Raw genomic sequence first — 23,437 nt, 5'->3', positions numbered from 1 at the left:
TAGAATCTTATTTAGATCTTTATAGTAACACCTAACAGGTTGAATTTTTCTCTGTCTTTTCACAGAAGCAGATTTGATCTCTTTCTCTCTCTCTCTTTCTCTCTGTCTTTTTTTTTTGAGACAGGGTTTCTCTGTGTAGCTTTGGAGCCTGTCCTGGAACTCACTCTGTAGCCCAGGCTGGCCTTGAACTCACAGAGATCTGCCTGCCTCTGCCTCTTGCAGGCTGAGATTAAAGGTGTGCACCACCACTGCCTGACCTGGATTTGATCTCTTAATTGGGTGCCTAGTAAGTGTGAGAGAGCTTGGTACACATTAAGAGTTCAATTCTTAAATTTGTTAGAGATTCACAAGCTTTTTGACTGTATCTTTGAATGCTTGCTTCACCTGCTGGTTCCTCAGGGTATAAATGAAGGGGTTCAACAAAGGAGCCACTGAAGTGATGAGCAGGGCTACTCCTTTATTGAATGTGCCCCCTTCCTTCGTTGAAGGCTTAACATAAATGAAAAAGCAGCTCCCGTAAGAGAGGGAGATGACAATCATGTGGGAAGAACAAGTAGAAAAGGCCTTTGCCCTTTGCTGGGAAGAAGGGAGCTTTAAAATTGTTTTGATGATGAATATGTAGGAGAGAATTACCAGCACCAGAGTCACCACCAGCGTCACAGATGCCACAAGAAAGACAACCTTCCCTACGAGGCTAGTGTCAGAACAGGAGAGTTCTCGGAGAGGCTCAAAGTCGCAGAAATAATGATTTAACCTGTTGGAGGCACAGAAGTCCTGCTGACTCATCAATGTGATTGGAGGGATAATGACCATTAACCCAGCCAGCCAAGAGCAGAGAACTAGCTGGGTGCAGAGTCTGCTGCTCATGATTGTCATGTAGTGCAGGGGTTTGCAGATGGCCACATAGCGATCGTACGACATAGCAGCCAGAAGATAAAACTCTGTGGCTCCAAGGAAGATGGCAAAGAAGTACTGAGTGAAGCAGCCAGCAAAGCTGATGCTTTTGTTCCCTGTCGTAATGCTGAACAGGACCCTGGGAATGAAGATGTTTGTGAAAGAAATTTCTAAGAAGGAGAAGTTCCGGAGAAAGAAATACATGGGAGTATGAAGTTGGGAGTCCAGTAAGGTGAGAATGAGGATAGCCAGGTTTCCAATGATGCTGAATAAGTAGGCAAGGAGAAGAAAAGTGAAAACTACCACCTGAAGTCCAGGGACATCTGTAAGACCTAGAAGGATGAATTCAGTCAATGTGGTTTTATTTTTCATTGTTGAAAACAACTTGAGCATCAAGGTGAAAAAGAGTAATTAGGGTGAGAAAGTCAGAGGTGTTCTGACGTGGCCAGGAGGAACCTGCAGAAAACCAAATGAAGTGGACCATGAGCTTTCCCAGACCAGTGTCTTGCTTGGTGTGGAGTCCTCCCTATTCCCATTTCTATCCTATGTAGGAAATTTCTTGAATTTCCTCATGTAGAGCTCTCTCTTCAGAGCCTGCATAAAATAAATATCTGCCTCGCAAACAATGGCCAGTAAATCTGTGTGATCAGTTGTGGGATGACTTTTCTTGAGGAGATGTGACCAAACATCTATTCATCCCAGAGGGAATATTGATAACAGACCAAAGAAATGGCTCCACTCGAGTCTAGCTTATGGGAGCATTGATGACTCAGAGGCAGCCACATCACAGAAAAGCCCATCCTGGACAAGGGTAACGGCCCGTGCAAGCTTTATCTCTGGAGATGCCCCAGCAGCTTACAGACATCTCTGCTGGGGTCATCTCTCCTCCAGCAATTGTTTACTGTTTAACAAGCCCAGAGTGGGGCCTTGTAAGTCTTGTAATTCTCTGACCCTCCAGACCCTTATAACCCCATTCTTCCTTCCAGCGAGAAATGGCTGTATATTATCATTTGATTAGCGGATGCCTCAGGCTGCTGCATCCTTTCAGAAGAGATGCAAATTTATTATCTCCAGTATTTCCTTACTTTCTTTTAAAATGTTTCCATTTATTTTTTGAGAATTTTATGCGATATATTTTGATCATAGTCTGTACCCTACCTCAACCCTTCTTAGATCTCCTCCTACCTCATTATCCACCCCAACTTCCTGTTCTTTCTTTCTCTTCAAAGAAATCCCAATGTCCCCCAAACATACACACACACACAACACACACACACACACACACACACACACACACACACACACACACACACACACACAGAGCATGGAGTTCCATTTGTGTTGTCCATCTACTCCTAAATGTGGGTGCTACCCTCAAGTGTGGTTGACCCAGTACCATTGCCTATCTTCCTTTTTGATTGACAGGTTCTAGTCCAGACTCCTCTTTTCTGTTTATCATTTTCATGTAATCCTTCATTGTTTACAGTAACCTCTCATGTTTCCTCTATTTAACTCCCTTAATTTCCTTCATATTTTCACTTCTACTCAAAATACCCCAAATCTTTTTTGAATGTGTCTCCCCATTAGTAGTCATACTGGGCAGACAGATCAGCACATTGGCAATATGCCACTCTGTGATTTGAAAGGTCCCACGTGCCTGCTGGGGGTCAATAAAGTATTAGTTTTAGAACAAGATACTGTATGCATCATTCAAATGCATTTGCAATCTTTAGATCTAGAGTTTTACTTTCCCGCAAGGATGAGGAGAGTCTATTTTAACATTTGGAGGAATTTTAGGAACTTAAGAATTTTTTAAAGCAGGCATTTAAAAGCAGGATTTAATTAATTTCTAGATTAGATTTGCTTTCTCTGATAATACATTAGATCACATATAGAACATTTTGTATATGTAAATGTGTGGATTTTTACAGGAAATCAAATGAAGCCATGACCTAAGTTTCTCTCTCTCTTTTCTTTTATTGAGGCATGGTCTCATGTAGCATAGGATGACATCAACATGTATAGCCAAGGATGGCCTTGAACTTCTGATTGCTCTGCCTTCACATTTCAAGTACAGTGTGTGTCACCAGTACGAGCTGATACAAGGTCTTTCAAGAGAATCTGTATGTGACACTTCATGTGCATTTCAGGACTCCTTATTTGTGAGCTCATGTGATTAAGAATCACATTATCTGGGAATGTTCTTATTGCTTTTTTTAGGATATTTCCTAGTTACAGTTTTTATAAATATCCAAAAGATAGCAGCTTTCAAGCATATTTGAACAGGATTATTTTTACATTCTGTATATAAATGCAAATAAAACTTAAGGCTTTAAGGACACTTTTGCTGTACATGTTATGTATTTTCAACTTTATTTTATTGTACTTTACTTTTTTTTCCCCTAAATGTTGCTTTCAACCCACTAAATTGCTATCATGGCCTCTGAGTGGATTGCAATCCATAGTTGAAATAAAGGGTCAAGAAAAGTTACATGTGGGGTTGGAGAGATGGCTCAGAGGTTAAAAGCACTGTCTGCTTTTCCAAGAGGATCTAGGTTTGATTGCCAGCACCCACAAAGATGCTCACAACCATCTGTACCTCCATTTCCAGGGTATCTGATGCCCTTTCCTCCAGAACCACCAGGCACATGAGTGGTACACAGATATGCCTACAGGGAAAACATCCACACATGCACACAAAATAAATAAAAACATACACAGTGAATACTCTTGCTCTTTTAGTTACCAACCAGGAATCTTGAGGAAAAGTCTGAGCATTCACACCTGCATCTGTTTGAAAAGCAATGTCACTGAAGGTATGAATATGAAACACATTTTCTTACCTATCTAAAAGATTACAGTAGGAATTTTATCTAAAGGTAGATAAAACTTACAAGCTACATAATTAGAAAATGATGTAAGTTGTATTGCATCTTCTCCATTTACTGCCATCACTCTGTCCGTGTTACAGAAACCTGTGATCTTCTAAGGCTCCTCTTCATAAGAAGTAGCCGTCTGCCTTCCCATCTCTTCTCAGTATAGTAGGAACCTAATGATCTCTGTTCTCTAACTCATTCAGACTGAAGCAGAAACCAAGTGTCTGGACATCCTGTCTTTTAAAAATAGGGTCAATAATTGGAAGGACTTTGAGGAGAAAAGCAGTCCTGAATTTTCCTAGTCTGGAGGACATGGAGCTGATGGCCTCAGAAGGCAGACTATGAACCCTCTTAGCCCCACATGATTCTTTGCTCGGAATGGTACAGGCTATATCTGCTGAACTGGGAACATGCACTGGGGATCAATTGAGTGAAGAAGTTTGAGCAGCCCTGGGGATTGTGATTTGGAAGAGACTAATGAATGTTCTTTGTTGGTAACATAGGGAACAAGCTTTTACACACATAATTGAGGGGAGAAAGTCCAGAGAGTCTACATTGAAGGCTGGCTGTTGGGTTGCTGAAGGAAGCCAGAGGGCAATGGTTATGGAGAAGAGGAAAAGTATGGAGTCATGAGATTTTAATTTCCCAGTGTGTTGTCACAGCTGGTCCCGGCAGTGGAGAAGCAGATTAGGTAGAAGATTTTAAGGTCATGAAGGTCTTTTTTTTTTTTTCCGAGACAGGGTTTCTCTGCGTAGCTTTGCACCTTTCCTGGAGCTCACTTGGTAGCCCAGGCTGGCCTCGAACTCACAGAGATCTGCCTGCCTCTGCCTCCCCAGTGCTGGGATTAAAGGCGTGCGCCACCACCGCCCGGCTAAGGTCATGAAGGTCTTAAAAAGCCATATTTTCTAAACACCAGTAGCCTGGTTTTCATTAGCCACATGTAGACTCTTGGCTAAAGGCAGTAAACAGCAGTTTTCATTTTTTTTGAGGGAACATGCAGGAACATAAAACCTACAAAAGTATCACTCAAAGTAAAGGGTAGAGAGGCACACTGGCTCTTGAGCCACTTCTAAGAAAATACTTGCAAATCTCCAGTTTAAGATAGAGAGGGTCTTAAGATGTGTGTATACATTATAGCCACCTAAGGACAACTCGCCAACAATGAATTTATCTAGTTTATTTGATTATTTGTTAATAAACACCAGATTTGCACAGAGCAAAATATTCACTATATAAATGCCATCCTACACAGAGTGTCATTCAATTCTTAGAAGAACAGTGAGACCAAGAGAGAGAATGTGGTCAAGCAAAATGTAACACAGTAATCAATTTTGTGTTTTTTCTTTTAAAAATTATGCCATTTGATTCTAGTGGGTTTTTTTTAGCATGCAGAGTGATGTTTTTTATTATGGAATTTCCATACATATTTTGTCATTATACTTTTTTCTTATTCATCTTCTTCTCATGCATTTACCTTCCTTCCTGCCCCTTCCTCCTAGTATCATTCTTCCCCACAAACAATTTTCCCTTCTTCTATGTCACATAAGTTCCTTTATGTTTTCTTCCCCACCCACCTATCTTCCTTAAGATTGCTTCCTCTTCTGACATGTTCCCATTTCAGCTTTCATGACCTACACACATGTACGTACGTACTATGTAAGCACAGTAAAAGTCTATATTTTGCATGTGAAAGAAAATGTGCTATTTGTTTTTCTGAGTCTGTCTTATTTTGCCTAGCACAATGACTTTCTATTGCATTAACTTTCCAACAAATGTCACAGTTTCATTTTTCTTCACAGCTTGAAAAAAATTTCACTGTGTATATGTATTATATTTTCTATCCCTGATGCTTTCATAGTATACTTTTATGAAATACCACAGGTTTTTTTTTATATATGATTCAGGTTCTCCAAATGGCTAAAGTTAAACCAAATTAGCAAAGATGTAAATGGTTAGAAATACATCTTTAAGTCAGTTTCTGTTAACCTGATAGATTTTTACAATCTTAGGAATTTATAGACCTTAATCATCAAACATACATTGTTCCTAAGTCCTATTTTCTATAAACTTTGTTCATAGTTTTATCCTCACTGGTTGTTTTTCCACTTTCTGTACAAAAATCATCATACAAATAAAAATCCACCCTTATCCAAAGTACCTTAGAGGCCTTCTTAGACTAGGGAAAATAAAATAAAATAAACCATCTTAGAGGCCTGCTGTTGCCTCCTTAGTCTAAGGAAAATAAAATGATAAATAATCTTGGAGGCCTTTGCTTCTTTAATCGAATAAAAAAGAGATACAAAGACAGGCAGAAGGTTCAGTAGGACTGGGATTTTTAAGGGAGCTGCCACAGTTGCTTATGCCATGTGGTCACATTAACCAAGACGGTGGTGAAGTCACATGGCATTTGCTTTCTTTATAACATTAGCAAAGATGGTTGTTTTCATCAAGTTATATGGCTGCTTCCATCTTGATGAGGTCAGTTACCAGCCAAGATGTCTGGTCAAGCCACATGTTCATTATTTGTTTAAGAACCTATTAGGCACAGCCCCCTGCCTTCCCCACCAAAAACATCTATTTTCCTAAACAAGAGTTGAAACCAAGTTCTTAATTCTTTAATTCTGACACCAGGAGTGCCATGACTTCTTATTCATTATGGACCAATCTTTTTTCCCCCTCCCTCCCTCCCTCCCTCCTTCCTTCTTTTTTTCTTTCTGGAAAAAAAAGCTTGAAGACAATTTTATTAGAGTTTAAAAGAAAAATTTCAGGTCAGGAAAAATGTAAACCTTGGCAGCTGCCCATAAAAGGGATATGGAAAAAAGGAAGAGAGAAAGCCATGCTTTTGTGAGTTAGGCATGTGAACTGGGCAGCTGCATGGCAGATAATCAGCTGCACTGGGGAGGGATATTCAGGGAAAGAGTGAGGAAGCACAAAGTTAGGGAGAACTTACGTCTGAATTAGGAAAAAAATTGAAAAGAAAAATGGAAAGTTATGCTTTTCTGAGTCAGGATTCAGGAATAAGAGCAGATCCAGCAGAACCTCACTGTGGCTCCACTGTTACTGCATAGAGGAAAAGTTATTTCATTAAAGGGATAATTATTCCACCCAACTCTTCAGCATGACTTTGGGTGGATCTGCCTTCCTGAGGGATGATCTCTTAACCAGATGATAGGCTGGCTAAACTGGATTTTTCCTCATGTTTTGGGTAGCTTAGAATGTTATGTCTCTACCCATATGGCCCAATTGCTTGATCTTACAAACCAGCTTAGGATAACTCCTCAAATATTGTTGGAATGTCTTGCCCATTTTCTGGAGCTCTCTGTAAGAAATGAGTTAGTGGAGGAAAATGAGAGGATAGAAGACTTTTATTGGTCTGAGAGATTGGCGACCCCAAGGCCTATAGCTTGGTATCTGAGGGTGCATTTTTTTAATAGTTGAAAGTAGGGTGGTGGGGGTGGAGGGCATGGCTTTGCTAGACACAGAAACTGCCTTCCTGTATAAACTATTTCTTTGAATGTTGTAAGAGAGAGTTAAGTCAGATTGCTCATTTGTGCCTCCTCTGGGATCCAGGACACACACTGGGCCTTGACTGCTTTCCAGAATTCCATGGGCAGCAGGTTTCTTGAAGCCTTGGGTGTGTTTCACGGCCCTAGTTTTGGGGTTAGGCATTTCCTTTACTCTCTTATTTCACCTTGTTCAGAAGTTTAGTATCTGAAATCCAGGTCAGAACAGATAACGAAAAGATTTTTCTGAGTTGGTGTTAGTAAAAGCCAGAATATAACCCAAGCTTTCTGAAAACCATGAGCAGTGAGAGAGATGGCAAAGGAAAGAGGCAAAGGTAAGAAGGTGAAACGGCGCTGGTACTGGGATTGCTTACTTGATGATGAATCTTGTGAATGATAATGAGTTTTTCAGAACAAATGCTTAGAAATATTTATAAATATCCAGGAAGTGGTTACAAGACCATTTCAGTGGGTAATTTGGATAAAAGAAATACGATGCAAATATAAGTTGCCATTTGTATTTTATCAACCACACAAATTCTCGACATTCCAAAAGAGGCAACAGATACACAAAGACATAGATAGATACACAGATGATAAAAATACAAAGTTTTGGGGCTGGAGAGATGATTCAGTAGTTAAGAGCCCTGACTGCTCTTCCAGTGGACCTGAGTTCAATTCCCAGCACCCACATGGCAGCTCACAATTGTCTGTAACTCTAGTTCCAGGGGATCTGACACATTCACACTAATGTATATAAAATAAAGTTGAATAAATTATTAAAAAAAGAAATATGGGATCTTATTTATACATTTAGGGCTTTTACAAAAAGATTGTACAAATTTTAAAGCAAATAGAATTAGAGGAAATTTTCAGTCTATATTTAAACATTCCTGAGAAGTGGAAGATATAGAACAATGTTTCATTATATAGAATCCTCACAGGATCATTTCTGCAGATATAAATAATCATTGATAATGTTCTTGGAACATTTGAGATCCAAATCAAGATGTAGAATCCAGTGTATGAGGACTATATGAGCATCAATATCATAGTGACTTCATGGTGTCTACCTATTTTGGTCCCATGAGTAATAGCAGATATATAAGCTGTATATTTATTTCTATGATTAAACTAAGCAAAAATGTTGGATTGATAGTGGGCTTTAGATAGAAAATAATGGGGCTGGAAATATGTTCTCTACATGTTCTCTCTCCTACATAGATGAAAGATTTGAATCTTTAGATATGTGTGTTTAAATTGAAGTATCCACAGAAAACAGGAAACCAGTAAGGGACCTTGGGGAGAGATTTCAAGGGAGTGGGTATAAAATGAAGAAGCTATGCAAAGGAAAGAAGGAAATAATGGAACAGAAAGGGTTTAATAGGGTGGGGGATGGGAAAGCTACTATCACTCTTGCATCTTTCCAGCATCTTACGACCAGAAGGACATATATAACCTTTCTCTCAAGTCTGTTCCACTACATGCTTGCAGCTTTCCTCAGTGAATGCTCCACGATGTTCCAATTTCCAACATCCTGAGTCCCCACTTCAATTCAGATTTCAACAGGAAGGTGTATGGAGTGGCATGGTGACATATTGTGTATCCTAATAAAATTTGCCTGAAGATCAGAGAGACAAAGGAACAAGCCACTGCCATGTCTTACCTCTAGGACTCCTCAGCCTGAAAAGCCTCAGCTGATAGGCCTCTAGCTGAATGAGCTTCCTCATCCGAAAAGGCTTCTAGTTCCTGTCTCCTCACGCCTTATATACCTTTCTTCTCCCGGCCATTAAAAGCGTGTGTGCTTCTCAAGTACTGGGATTATAGGTGTGTGCCACCACTGCCTGGCCTATTTGTCTCCTAGACTGAATCAATCTCATGTAGTCCAGGGTGGCTTTGAACTCACAGAGATCCAGGCGGATCTTGCTTCTCGAGTGCTAAGATTAAAGGTATGTGCCACCACTGTCTGGCTTCTATATTTAATCTAGTGGCTTGTTCTGTCCTCTGATCTTCAGGCAAATTTTAATAGGGTACACAATATATCACCACAGAGCAGGATAACTAATTAACACTAAAGACTCTTGAAAATACCATATAAAAACTTACTATTACAAAAACTTCTAAATATATATACATATATAAGAAGGTGTTTAATTGGAGTTACCCTGTAAGGTGGACAGTGCCTCAAATAAAAAGCCTAGTGCCAGGTCTGGTCTCATCTTCTGAGTTAGTGGGTTCCACAGAATCCCTGAAGCATTGCAGTCTGTTGCCATTGCCCTTGATTACTTTCTAAAACTTGATGGTAAAACCCTTGCTGCAGATACCATGTACTTAAATAATAGGACCTGGGGACATCAAGCAGGTACTGACATGGACACTTTGCCTCTATTGGTTAGGTCTCACAGTGTTGGATGGTTCTATGCATGTTACCATGGAAGAAAATTCATCAATTGTCTTATCCATCTCTGAGCACTGTGAACTACAATAATGCTTGTTTTGACAAGATGTTCCCATTGGCGCAATAGTGGTACAAATGTTATGAGAGTAAAGAAACACTTTTTTGATTAGATTTCAGGCCTATTCTACAAGACTGAACTCAACTCATGCCTGGTGCCATTAACTGGGCCAAAAACCTTTGGCTGGTTAGGTCATAGGCCATAGGTGTGTGTGTGTGTGTGTGTGTGTGTGTGTGTGTGTGTATACCTGATACTATTATCTGCTAAACAAACATAATAATCTGTACTTTAAGTTCTTATCTTTATACCCATACTAATTGTACATCTCTCAGCTCTCACCGGAGAAACTTCTTTGGGCAGTTGATAGCTATTAATACAGAGACCTAGAACTCATTGGCCAGAGAATAAGACTGTAGACTGTTCAGCTATAAATGAGACATCTATATCATACCACCTCCCCGCAAGGCTCAGGGACCATCACAAAAGGGGCAGAGCAGAAAGACTGTAAGACCCAGAAGGAGTATACACCAGCAGCAAAACAGCATTTTCCAGACATTACAATGGGGTTGCATACATGAACTCAGACTGCATACATAAGACCTGCACAAGATCAAGCCATGCCAAATCCTAGCTTGGATGGGAGAAGGGCTCATGGAGTCCCACCCCTGACTGAGGAGCTATTGGCAACTGATTGCTACAGGGGTAAGAAGAGTTCATTTTCTCCAGAGATGAGCCCTCAGAGGCTACTCATGCTCCAGGAGATGGTCCCACACCCTTGCCCATAAAGGTAGCAGTAAATGTACTCAGTGTGTTTTAAAAAAGAGAGCATATGAAGCTGGGAGGGCAAAATGGTGGTAGGGGAGATAGGGGAAGATTTGGAAGGCAGGGTTTGGGCACAGATTTGATCAAAACACATTATCTGCGTGTATGAAATTATCAAACAATAAAAGAGAGTTATGGAAGGAAGGGTTTATTTTGGCTTACAGTTTGAGAGTACAGCCCACCATGGCAGGGAGTACATGGTATCAGGACCTTCTGACGATCAGTCACATTGCATTTGCAGTCAAGAAGCAAAGAGTAATGAATACTTGTGTTTAGAATGCTTTTTCATTTTTACTCAGCCCAGGACTCCAGCCCAGGGAATAGTGTTGCTCATAGTTAAGGTGGGTCTTCCCACCACTATTAACCTAATATATAACGCTCGCACAGGCATGCCCAGAAACTTGTCTCCTGGGCAATTCTATATGATGTGAAATTGGCAATATCCACAAAATCACAACCACCCCTTGTCAACTTGAAACACTAACATTTCACTTTTAGGTCACAACCTTCCCCTCCTTTCCTCCATAGGGTCATCCCAATTCATAATGAAAAATGCCTTCACTCCAATTTCAAAATTCCTCGTGTTCTTTAATAGTTCTGTCACTGTTTAAAAGTAGAAAGTCCAAGTCTATTTTGATACTCAAGGCAATATCTTAACTGTAAGCCCCTATAAAATAAAAACAAGTCTCATAGTTACAATATACAGTGGCACAGAATAAACATTCTCATTCCAAAGTGAGGAACAGGGTATAGCAAGGAAAATCAGGCAAGAACTAAACCGGTCAGGGCAAACACCAATAGTTCAGGTCTGGGTTGGACTTCTGGGACTTGTAATGGTCATTTGAGCTCCAGAAGGTTTAGACATTCCTGTATCTCCAGTTCTGTCTCCTAAAGCACACACAGCCTTTTTTTTAGGCCTGTTCTACTGCATGTTGGTAGCTTTCTGTGGTAGATGTCCCATGGTCTTGGAATCTCTGGCATTTTGAGGTCTCCATTGAAAATTAGGTTTTACTTTCATGATTCCGTAGAATGGCTTTCCATGGTCTGCTTACACAGACTCCAACCCTGCTTTACACTGTCTAACCTTTGCAGCTTTCTGGAACCATGAGACAAGATGCTACGAGCCCCTCAATTTTATGTCTTTTGTACTTGCAAAACCAGTGTCACATGTGTGACACTGTCAGATTGTGCTGCCAGCTCCAGATGGAGCCTGGTCCCTTGGAGCACAGACCTCTGTGCCTTCCACACTTACTGTAGCATAAAACTTCCTGAGGTGATTGTTTTTAAGCAGGGAACTCCTTTAGTTAAGGCTCTCTTTTCAAATAAATTATATTTTCACGAATTGAAAACTTTGATGGGTAAGGTTTTATTTTAAGGGGATCTTTCCTACTGTTTCTGGAGAAAGTTTCTCTCTAATTGTAAGAGAGCCTCTTTTTAAACAAATGTTTTATTTTTAATAAGTTTTTAGTTGAGATAGAATTACATCACACTCCCTCCTCCAGTCCCTCCCAGCTGCTCCTTCAAGTCCCTCCACCTTTCCACTTGATAGCCTCTTTTCCTTTGGTTATTATACTTTCAGCACCTTGTGCTTTTTCCCTCACCCAAACTGTTAATTTATTCTTTGACAGTTCTACACTTGTAAAGCAATCCAGTCCCACTCACCACCCCACCTGTCCTATTCAACCCCTTTTCTGACCATGTCTCCTTCCCAGTATCATGTGTCTTTGTCTTGTGACTCATTGAGCTTCACCAGGGCCACTCACATGGGCATGGGTGTGGAGCTACCCACCAGATCATGGCTATATTCATTACTGTCTACACTGCTGAAGATGGCTTACTCTCCCCTCGCAGCCATCAACAGCTAATAGATCACAGAGGAGGAACTTGGCCCATGAGCCCTTCTCCCATTTGTAACTGAATGGTGACGGGTCCTGCTCTGTCCTGTGCTGGTAACTGAAGCTTCTGCAGATTCCTAAGTGCAGGGCCATGTTGTGCCTAAAAGCATTTCATGCCCCCACCCCTGTCATTTGGCTCTTACATTCTTCCTAACCGCTATTCCACGATGTTCCACGGGCATTGGAAAAGGTGATATGGATATTCCATTGAAGGCTGAGCACCAAACAGTCACCTAGTCTCAGGACCTTGACCAGCTTTTGAGTCTCCACATTCACTGAAAAAATAAGAATTTCTGACCAAGGCTGAAGATGATACTAGTACACTGGTATAATCGTAAATATTTACAAGACAGATTGGCAACATGTCCATTTAGCAAAACAGAAGCAGTAGGTTCCTCCCTAGGGCTTATGACCTCTCTAGCCATGGACCTGTGACTAGGACCATAGTACCATGCATGAACTCCCTCCTTCAGAATATGCCTTAAATCCAATCAGAAATCAGTTGTTTGCCCCAATAACAATTATAGCACTATTTCACTACAGCCACATCTTGTCTGGCAGGTTGACCTTGTATCATGCAAGTTAACAGACTGATGAATTTTTTTCCTCCCCAATGGCCTGCAAAGTACCTTCCAACATGGTGAAAGCTATGCAGCATGGATTATGCATCCAGATTTATTTCTCTGTATCATGCATCCAAAGTGTGTGAAGTCTTCAGAAGTAAGGTATTACTATCTGATTCTATTTGCTCTTTCTCACCTGTTGATTTGGATAAATTCACTGAGCAGTAATACAGTTTAAGTGCTAGCTTGTCTTGAAATATCTTCCGCCAACCAAATTAGTCTATTATCTTTAAATTCAACCCTATTAAGTTTCCTGGCACATAGACAGAATGCAGTCAGATTCTTTGCCAGCATATCATATAAACAGCCCCTTGCTAAGTCCTTGACAGAGTTCTTATTCTCTTCTAAAACCTAATGAGCTGAGCCTCCGCTGTCCATACTTCTCTTAGCCTTCTGATCCTTTCACACTACAACCGGAATGTCTCACCAGGCTCTACTTTCTAGTCCATTTGTCCTGAATGGCCTAACAACAACATAGTTGAGCTAATCACAGCAATGGCTCTGATTCTTAGTTAAAAATCTCCACATCAGCTATTTCTTCTCATTTCTGTGACAACATATCTGACAAAAGAAACTAAAGAGAGGAAGGGTTGATTTTCACTGACATTTTGAGAGTATGGTCCATTAAGACATGGGTGGTGACTGGAGCGTGAGGCAGCTGGTCGTATTGTATCCTCTGTCAGAAAGCAAGGTGTGAAGAAGGCTCAGGCTCAGCTCTCTTTCTCTGTTGTATTCAGTCCAGGAGCCCAGCTCAGGGAGTAGGGCTGCTCACAGTTCAATCGGGTCTTCCCACCATCATTAACCTATTCTATCATCCCTCACAGGCATGCTAGATCCTAGGCCATTCTAGATCCTGTCACGTTAGCAATATTAACCATCACAGGGGTCCTTTAGCTCTTTGTGATAGAGGCCATCCTCTTGATCATGTCTTTGAAAGCTTGAACCACTTGCTTATTCCTCAGAGTGTAGATGAAGGGATTCATGACTGGAGCAACTGAAGTCGTGAGCACTGACACAACCTTGTTTACAGCCACCCCTTCTTTTGCAGATGGTTTAATATAGATGAAAATGCAGCTGCCGTAAGTGATGGAAACCACAATTATATGAGAAGAACAAGTAGAGAAAGCCTTTTTCCTTTGCTGGGCAGATGGGAATCTGAGGATTGTCCTAATGATGTATGTGTAAGACATCACTACACACATTAACGTGAACAGGAGTGTCAGCACAGCCAAGATCAAGACAAACCGCTCTAGTAACTCTGTGTCGGAGCAGGTAATCTTCAGGATGGGAGCAGCGTCACAGCCAAAGTGGTCTATGACATTGGAGTTGCAGAACTCAAGTTCAAAGCCCATGCCGAAAGGTGGGATGACAATGATTAGAGCGATTAAATAACAGCCAATAAGGAACTTGATGCAGACCCTGCTGTTCATGATGGTGGTGTAGTGCAGAGGTTTGCAGATGGCCACATAGCGGTCATAGGACATAGCTGTCAGCAGGAAAAACTCAGTCACACCCAAGACAACAACAAAAAATAGTTGAGTGGCACATGCATTATAAGTGACAGTATTGTCCCCAGATGCCATTGTGTAGAGGAATCTGGGAATGCAGACAGTTGTGAATGAGACTTCCAAAATGGAGAAATTTCGGAGGAAAAAGTACATGGGTGTTTTAAGGTGGCAATCCACCAGTGTGAGAGTGATGATGGTCAGGTTCCCAACCACACTCAATAAATAGGTTAAAAGCAAAAAGATGAAAAGCAGAATTTGAAGATTTGCATCGTCAGTTAGTCCTACCAGGATGAATGTAGTTATTGCCGTATAATTTTTCATCACTGATTCCTGACTGTGGCCTGGTCTGTTTGTAAAAATAAGAGAAATTAGGTTGAGGATAAGGACTGTCAGCATGATGGAGCATTGAGGAAAGACACAAACATTAGCTGAAGGCAAGATATAATTAAAAATTATTTATTCTTCTCTCAAGCAGTATACCCTGAACATAGCTTCTCCTCCTTCCACTCCTCTTGTTCCCCCTCCACCTCCCCTCTCTTATTACCTGTTAATAAAGTGGTAACTAGAAGTTAATGTGATTTAGATAACTAGCAGTTAATGCTACTTAGACTAATACTGTTGATAATTTCACTGAGAACCAGCCAGACAGCTCTTATAGTTTCTTACTACTGTATTGATACAATATTTTATTTTTTAAATATTAAATTAAAGAGCTGGGACATTCTTTGGTTAACAGCTGTCTGGAAATTTCCAGGGTTAATGAATAGAAAAGCACTATCTTTAGTGTGCATTGTTTGTAATGTCGTGAAACTAACAGCTCTCGGTGTGGTCATAATCCCGGTTTTACGTTAGGGTGGTGAAGTTAAAATTGTGCTTTCAACCTCTGTTCCTCAATGTCAACCACATTGTCTACTAATTACCTTATGTGTTCTTCCCTTTCTAAAGGACACAGCTTGCCATTCTACGCTAAAGACAGCTCTAGAGTATTCTTTTAAAACCATACATGAGCCCAGCATGGTTATACATGCCCTTTATACAGTCTTTGGAAGGATAAAGCAGAAGAATCAAGTTCAAAGTTGGTCTGGGCTGCTCTGTGAGACCTCTCTCTCTCTCTCTCTCTCTCTCTCTCTCTCTCTCTCTCATACACACACACACACATTCACACATTCTCAAACATGTACTTGCACTCATATACACACATACATTCAACACTTATGTTCACAAACACATATTCACACATTTTCATACTCATACACACCCATCATGAGATCCATTCTTCTACTCAGTGGAATTCTCTTTCCCATGGAATGGAATTCAAGCATCTCTCCTTGGTTTACAGGTCCTTCATGATCACATTACTGTGTAAAGCTTGCAGTTCATCTTTTGTTTGTCTAGCTGTGTTAGTTTTCAGTTCTTTGAAGACATTAAGATTCTCTTCACTGAAGGATCTTTACAGATTTTTTCCCCTTTCTCCCCAAAATGTTCTGCTTGTATTCTATCATGAATAAATCTTATTTCGAAGGTTTCAGTTTAAGTAAGACCTTGTCAAAATATCCTCCTGGAGAACTATCTATGTTCTAATTACTTACACTTTTATAGAAACACTGTTCTGTTTGTTTATGCTAGGATACTTACTATAATTTTAGGTATATACCCATTTACCTTTTCTTTTCATCCTCTATAGTGAAGCCTGTGAGAATATAGATCATGACTGTTTTATAAACAATTGAGAATCCAGGAAAGATTATTGCCTTGAGCATAACAGACACCTAGGACATGATTGAGGGAATGAGACCAGACCATTTGCCCTTCAAAGTTGATTGATTACATGCAAAGTACAAGAAGTTGTATTATCAGTCCTTTGACATTTAAGACTTAAAAATTTAATTTTAATTCTTCTCAGTATATTGAGATAACTTTTAGGAGTCAGAAAGATAATCATTTTAGTCACAATCCCTCTAAGTTGTATTATATTATTTTATCTATAATTAAGAAGAAAATTTTATCTCTATGTAAGAATAATAAAATTAATAATTTTAAAGGGCTAGATAATTTGAAGGGCTAGAGAGATGGCTCAGCATTTAAGAGCAAAGGATGCTCTTCCAGAAGACCCAGCTTTGATTCTCAGTACTCACAAGCTTCCAACTGTCTCTAACTCCAGATCCAGATCAGGGGATCCAATACTTTCTTCTAGCTTTTGTGGGCACTAGATATACATACACGCAGGAAAAACACTCCTAACACTTACAATAAAATTAAAATTAAAAATAAATAATGCTATTTGAGTTTAAGAGTGAAGTGGCAGAAGTGGTCCAGAATTGAGGAACCCAGCTTTGTTTATCTCTTCCATCTTTTTTCTCTGAAGGAATGTAACCGAACTCGCTCAAAACATGGTTCTTGAGTCTTCTCTCAGTGTGCTCAGGTCCTTTACATGGAATAGCCTATGCTAGGAAAAATGTAGGAATGTTTTTCTTAACTTTTTTCCTGGTTTCTACTTACCTATTAAGAAGAATTATAGGAGATCTAGGGACAAGTTCATTTAATATTTTAAAGACTAATAACTGCACTTATACCACCCATCCTAGGAATATTGAGCCATTTAATATAATAAGAACAGGTTTCTGTGGGAGACCATGGAATATTTGTTTGCTATACTCAACAAACTCTAATTTATAAATCTTTCCAAAGAATGTAATGACTGCTACCTTGAGAAGATGGCTACTAAAAGTCAGATGCTGTTAGATTATGTCATTTAATTTTCAACACCAGCTAATCATTGTTTTATAGATGAGGAATCTGGGTCCCGACATACTGCTTTATATCATTGTTTTATGAATGAGGAATCTGGGTGCTGACATACCGCTTTATATCATTGTTTTATAGATGAGGAATCTGGGTCCCGACATACTGCTTTATATCATTGTTTGTAGTAAAGCAGGAAGTGAAGCCAAGTAGTTGGCTGCAGAAATTCCACACAAGACCTTTATAAAACACTGCTTACTCAACTGTTTTATTGATTGATTGACTTTTCCTGTTTATTTTTTGAGAAAGTGATCGACATTGCCTTAGTTGGGATGTTGGGATGTTTATCAAGTAGCCATTAAGGAATAAATGAATGACTGTGCAGGGTTTCTTGTTTTTGAGCTAAGGATCATTGTACAGTGATGGCTGTTATAATAATAATAATAATAATAATAATAATAATAATAATAATAATGATTATAGCTGAACAACTGAAATATTTACTATTTCTTTTGTTCCTAGGATAGAACAGGAATATGCCAGGGGTCCTCAATTATTTTGGAATGTGAATGGTTTAACATGTGTTTCAGTGTATTTTCACAGTGATATTGAGATATATTTCTTCCTGAAATTAGGGAAATATATACCCTCCCCTTTTTTTGCAGAGAGGAAAAATAGTGCCTATGTCAGCATGAGATCAGGTCATACTACAGAGCCCTCTGACCCTGGAATTATAGAAAAGAATCTGAATCAAGTGTAGTAAGTGGTTGGAATGTAAGCTGCTTCCTTCCTAGGTACTGTAGATTGCTGAGGAAATCACCACACTAGACCAAATGCTGAAGTTGAGGAGCTTACTGGTTACCTTTCCTTGTCTTCTGATCTAGACACAAGAACCTACATATTGGTCCTCAAAAGCCTAAGCTCGGCATAAGTCTAGTGCATCCATAATATTATAATTTCTGTCTTTTCAAAAATAAACACTCCTTAGTGTCCTAGTCACATTTGGAGTATAATAGAAAAATTTGTGCCACATAATTCATTGATTTATTGTGTTATCTTACTAACAGAACATTTTCTTCTCTCAGGTATGGCTTGTGGTACTGATTATGAAATAGAGGGAATTATTTTGGTGGTAGGTATTCATGTTGTATAACAAGAAGTAAACATTAAGGAGACATTTTTGCTATATTGAGAGAATGGGATCTTTCCTAAGATTTCATATATGAGAAACTATATTATCTTCCTAAAAATGTGCTATCTTACCTTTGAAACCCCCCCTCCAAAAGCATCTTTCCAAAGTCTTATTAGAACCCATATTTCACTTGTTAGAGAATAGAGTGACATCTTACTGATACATAGAGAGCTACTCCTGTCAAGAAATGTTGTTAGCCATTATTTTAGGACCTGGATTTCTGAAACAAGTCAATGATTTTTGTTCCACAACTTTGAATTACTTGGGTTCTGGATGATAAACAATGAACATGTCTAAGCAAACCATACTCACTGTTCATGGCTTCCGCAAAGCAGGCATTTTTTAGCTGCAACATTACCACAGTGCTTTTAATGCACCCAGGAACTTCATTCACTAGCAATGCATCACTCACTAGCACGTCAGTAAATAGGTAGCAAGCTCTCAGGTTCCTACAATTTTCCAGGTCTTCTTCAGATGTCCTTTGCTTTCAATAAACATTAAAAGTCACCAAGTAAAGGATGTTTTCTGACTTTGTTTCTGGAAAAATGCTCATTTATTTCTGTAGCGTTGAAAGAATTTAAGTCCTTGATGATGGTGAGAAAATCACTTTGGTTTGGGGAAAATCAATGTTTTTGACCTTTACACAGGAAAATAGCTTTCCCTGTAAATTTTATACTAACAGGTAAGGTATAAATTTTATTTGTTGGTCTTCCATGGGAGCTTAGGGATCAACTGACTAAACAAACAAAAGGCCCTCGGGATCCCTGGTTTTAAAAAGTCACTAATTAGCAATATAGTAAAATGAAGTTTAGGAGGAAACAATTTAAACAGCTATTATTTGGAACAGAGTCCTTGGAGAAAGATGCAACAATAGAATCAGAGACAGATCATGTGCAAGACAGTGTGTCAGATGAGAAGCACACAGGGAGTTTCTTTTCACTTTTCTTCTTACTGCTTGAGGGACTCTTCAATGGAGTTCAAAGAAACCTCTTAGAGATTCCCTGACAGATGCTGGACTTGTGAGACATCGTTAGAAAAAAGCTATCACACTTGAATGTTTTTTCTCACTTCTGGACTCCTCAACCTGAGGCATGTTTTGCTATTCATTTGACTCATTATTAGAAGTTCTTAGGGATCTGAGCACTCACTGCCAAACTGATTTACTTCCTAACCTATAGGTAGGGTGGAAAAGAGCCAAGATTTGGGTTGACATGACAGTTCAAGATGAATTCATTCATATTTTGTGATGAGTTACTGTTAATGCCAGTTTTATTAAAAATTTGTACCTAGTAAGCTATCAAACCTGATAAATAAATTTGTTATAGTCAACAAATATATAGCTTCCCCCTTTTCTAAATGTGTTGATAGCATAGGTATGCAAAGATTTACTAATATTAACCAGCCTTTGCATCACTGACACAAATCCAAGGTTGGTCATCATTCTTTTGACAGAAAAAAGGATAATTTAACAATTGGCTATTTTTTTAAATTTATTTTACAATACTATTTAGTTCTACATAATAGCCACAGATTCAACAATTGGCTACTTTTTATTCAAAATTCCAGCACTGATTTTCTGAGTTGGATTGTTTTCCAGCCCCTCACCCTTTGCTTTGCTATATAGCCTAGAACTGGTCTTGAAGTCTTAATTCTCATGCCTCCAACTCCAGATTATTGGTATTTATTTTTCCTGTGTGTGTGTGAGATGCATGTGTGTCATGTTTGCATACATGTGGGCACATGTGTATGTATGCACATATATACTTGTGTGCATGCATGTGAAGGTTTGAGGTTCATTCATATTCTACTGCATTTTTACCCTATTCATTGAGGCAAGTTCTCTCATTTAAAATCAGAGCTTGTCCATATGACTAGTGACTACCTTGTTCTGGGGATCCTTTGTTTCTGTCATCCAAGGATGGAATTTGAGGTCCTGCAGGCCCCCCGGGTTCTGAGGATCTGAACCCCGATCTTATGTTTACATGGTAAGCACTGTACCACTAAGTCCTCTCCCCACTCTCTAAAATGGAATACCTTATTTACACACGAGTACAAGGGGCCAGTTGTTAGAGAAATGAGAGATTATGATTCAGGGGTGAAAGGTGTTGGTTACTGGAGCGATGTCTTTGTGAGTGGATGTGAAGTCTGTTTCACAGTTGGATGAGGGATGGTCTTAGGAGCATGGGTATTTTGTTCAGTATGTCAAAGAACAATTCTGACTTAGTGAACTAAAGTGTGAAAATAGTGTCTACATGGGCCATGAAGATACCACCATCAGCCCCTCTCCCTGTCAACACCAAAAATGAGAAGAAACCTGTGAGACACAGAGGGAGGTCAGGAAGCAGCGAGTTTTTCTTTATTCCCACTGAGTCATCTGACTGACTGGCAGAATTATTGAAGAGACCAATGTGGCAGTTGGCACTAGACAAGTTTGGCTCAGTTATCAGGGAGGTACTTTCAATTACTTCCTGATTGTCTGGAAAGTCTGAAAAACATGCAATAGGATAGTGCTTGATGGTATCCCCTACTCACACATATAAATACATAGATAAAATAAATAGACAACTAACTACCAACTAACTAACTGAATGAATGAACGAATGTTAAAAAGAGAAAAAAGAGCATGTGGAATTTAGAGCACAACTCAGGGAGTCCGTTCTCTCTTTGTGCAGTATGGGCCCCGAGGATTAAAATCGGGTTGTCAGGATTGGCAGGCAGCATTTATACTCTGAGTCATCTCTCCAGCTCTGAAGTAACATCTTGATTTAAACTTATTTATGAAATAAAAAATATTATCTCTTCACAGAATTAAAAGGCAGAAACATTTGTGTATATAATGTGTACATAAAAGTACATATGGTACTTCTAAAGGGTTATTCTGGACTTACAATGGCAAAAATTGAGGAATAAAAATTAACTGTATATCTCTCCGAAAAAGGACCAATATATAGTTTGGTTCTTTTTGTGGATAAATCTTCTTGCTAATCTAGTCAAGGGAGTAATTTATTAATGAGCACCTTCCCCATGAACCTGATTAACATAACAAAGTCAGTAGAGTATAGTGGATGCCAGATGTCAATACACATGGTTACAATAGAGTTTATATCGCACTGTGAGAGTTAAAGACATGGAATATCTCTGTTACAGTATGTCTGTTATTGTGAGAGACACATTGGGTATCAGCTTATGTTTGTTTCTATGCCTGTTTTTTGCAGTCACATCAATCCACTTATTCAACAAATGTGCTGTGTTGTGGCCATGCTATTATTTCCATTCCCATTTCTTAGAATAGTGCTTGGCACACGGTGGAGAACACAAATGCCATCTGGATTTCCTTTCTGCCTGGAGAATACTTACGAGCCATTCATGTGGCACTTCAGTGTGTCACCTGTGCTGCTGTTAACCTACAATTGTACATCTCGGTGATTGTCTCATTCATTGCCTTGGGGAAATTTCCTCCTTTTACATTTTCTATGCTATAGAGCAAAATGCCAAACAAATTTTCAAATATTCAGTAGCCTGTGAAAGACATGCCAGAAAATTTTTAGGGTTCTCTCTGTCCTTGGGGGAGGTGATTATTAGAACAGAATGCATATTAGATTTTTGGAGATTTTTTAAATATCCAAAGTAACATTTTCCCCCCTGTCTTCAGAATAGGCACTATGGGATCAATTGTGCTAACAAACAATATGTTCCCTAGGGGCCTTGATACTGGGGTTTAATAATAACCCTTTGTTGCAATCTTAAAGAACAAAGATTAAATAGGTATTTAAGAGAAGGCATCCCACAGAGGCTAGTGTGGAAACTGCAAGGGGAGCATTGAGCATCGGTCATTAGCAGGCTGGAGAGAAGAGCATCAGAGAGGGAGCAATGGGGTTGGATGTCATCCTGGCATTGAGTGGCCTGCAAAAGAGATTGTTTCTTTATTAGCAGGAATCAATTATACAAAGTAATGATCTTCATATGACATTTCAGACACGCTTATATTGTAGTACCAAAGGTATCTTTAAGATGTCTTCAAATTATATAAAGCCACAGGACTTTATTAGGAAAGTAGTTATACAACTGAAGAATTATATTTCTCTTGACCAGACCCCTTTAAAACTTCTGCATCTGCATTATGGTTTCTGGTTTTGTGTTTCTATTGGATTTCCGTCTGTGCAAAGGTGTGGGCCTCTGCATCTGCAGGTGTTTCTTGTGCTTTTTATTTTGTTCTTTTACTTGTCTGTTTTTATCCTGTTCCAGTTTGGTTTTGTTTTAGCTTATGTTATTATTTTTTAAATGCCCATTTTTAATGAGAAAGAGAAACAAAGGGTGTGATTTGGATGGGAAGTGAGGTGGGGAATTCTGGTTGGGGGAAACTATAATCAGAGTATTGAATGAAAAAATATATTTTCAATAAAAAATTTAAGGAGTTTTAGATTACAGAGCAATTGAGACAATGATACAGAGGAGTCTTACCACATGCCACATGCTCAATTTCTCCTACTAATAACACCTTACATTATTCTGATGCATTTTTATAACTAATCAACCAGCACTGATAAGTTATTGTTAAATAAATCCATCATTTATTCAGATTTTTAAAAGCTTTTACCCAGTAGACTTCTCTATTCTCTTTTCTCACTTTCAACGATCTTGATAGCTTTGAGGAGTCTTGGTCAGATATTTTGTAGGATGATCCACAATTGGTTTGTCTGAGGTTCTGGAGAAGAAGCCCACAGAGGTAAAGTGCTGTTTTAAATACATTGTGCCAGGAAATCTGAAGATCAACTTCTGATCAATTAGTGAACTTTTAAAATTTGGAAGCTAGAAGGTTTTGGAAGAGTTAAGAAAATAATATTTAGGGATGATAAACCCCATGTTTTAGGAAGAATAATACTGAGAAAAAAATTGGAAGCAGGATATCTTTTTAAAATAGTGTTT

General features: G+C 39.2%; 2 protein-coding genes across 2 annotated transcripts; both read right to left on the bottom strand.

The window, feature by feature from the left end:
* Positions 1-336: 336 nt before the first annotated feature.
* On the bottom strand, positions 337-1,266 carry LOC114681813 (olfactory receptor 2AP1). Its single transcript, XM_028855531.1, has one exon. It carries the CDS (start codon positions 1,264-1,266, stop codon positions 337-339), a length of 930 nt encoding a protein of 309 aa, XP_028711364.1.
* A 12,693-nt stretch (positions 1,267-13,959) lies between these two features.
* LOC114681791 (olfactory receptor 6C2-like) lies at positions 13,960-14,934 on the bottom strand. The gene has a single exon (XM_028855500.1). The coding sequence runs from the start codon at positions 14,896-14,898 to the stop codon at positions 13,960-13,962; it is 939 nt and encodes a 312-aa protein (XP_028711333.1). The 5' UTR covers positions 14,899-14,934.
* Positions 14,935-23,437: the final 8,503 nt, after the last annotated feature.

This window comes from Peromyscus leucopus, chromosome 18, assembly GCF_004664715.2.
Source record: "Peromyscus leucopus breed LL Stock chromosome 18, UCI_PerLeu_2.1, whole genome shotgun sequence".
Lineage (NCBI taxonomy): Eukaryota > Metazoa > Chordata > Mammalia > Rodentia > Cricetidae > Peromyscus > Peromyscus leucopus.
This window is presented reverse-complemented; position numbering and strand designations above follow the sequence as displayed.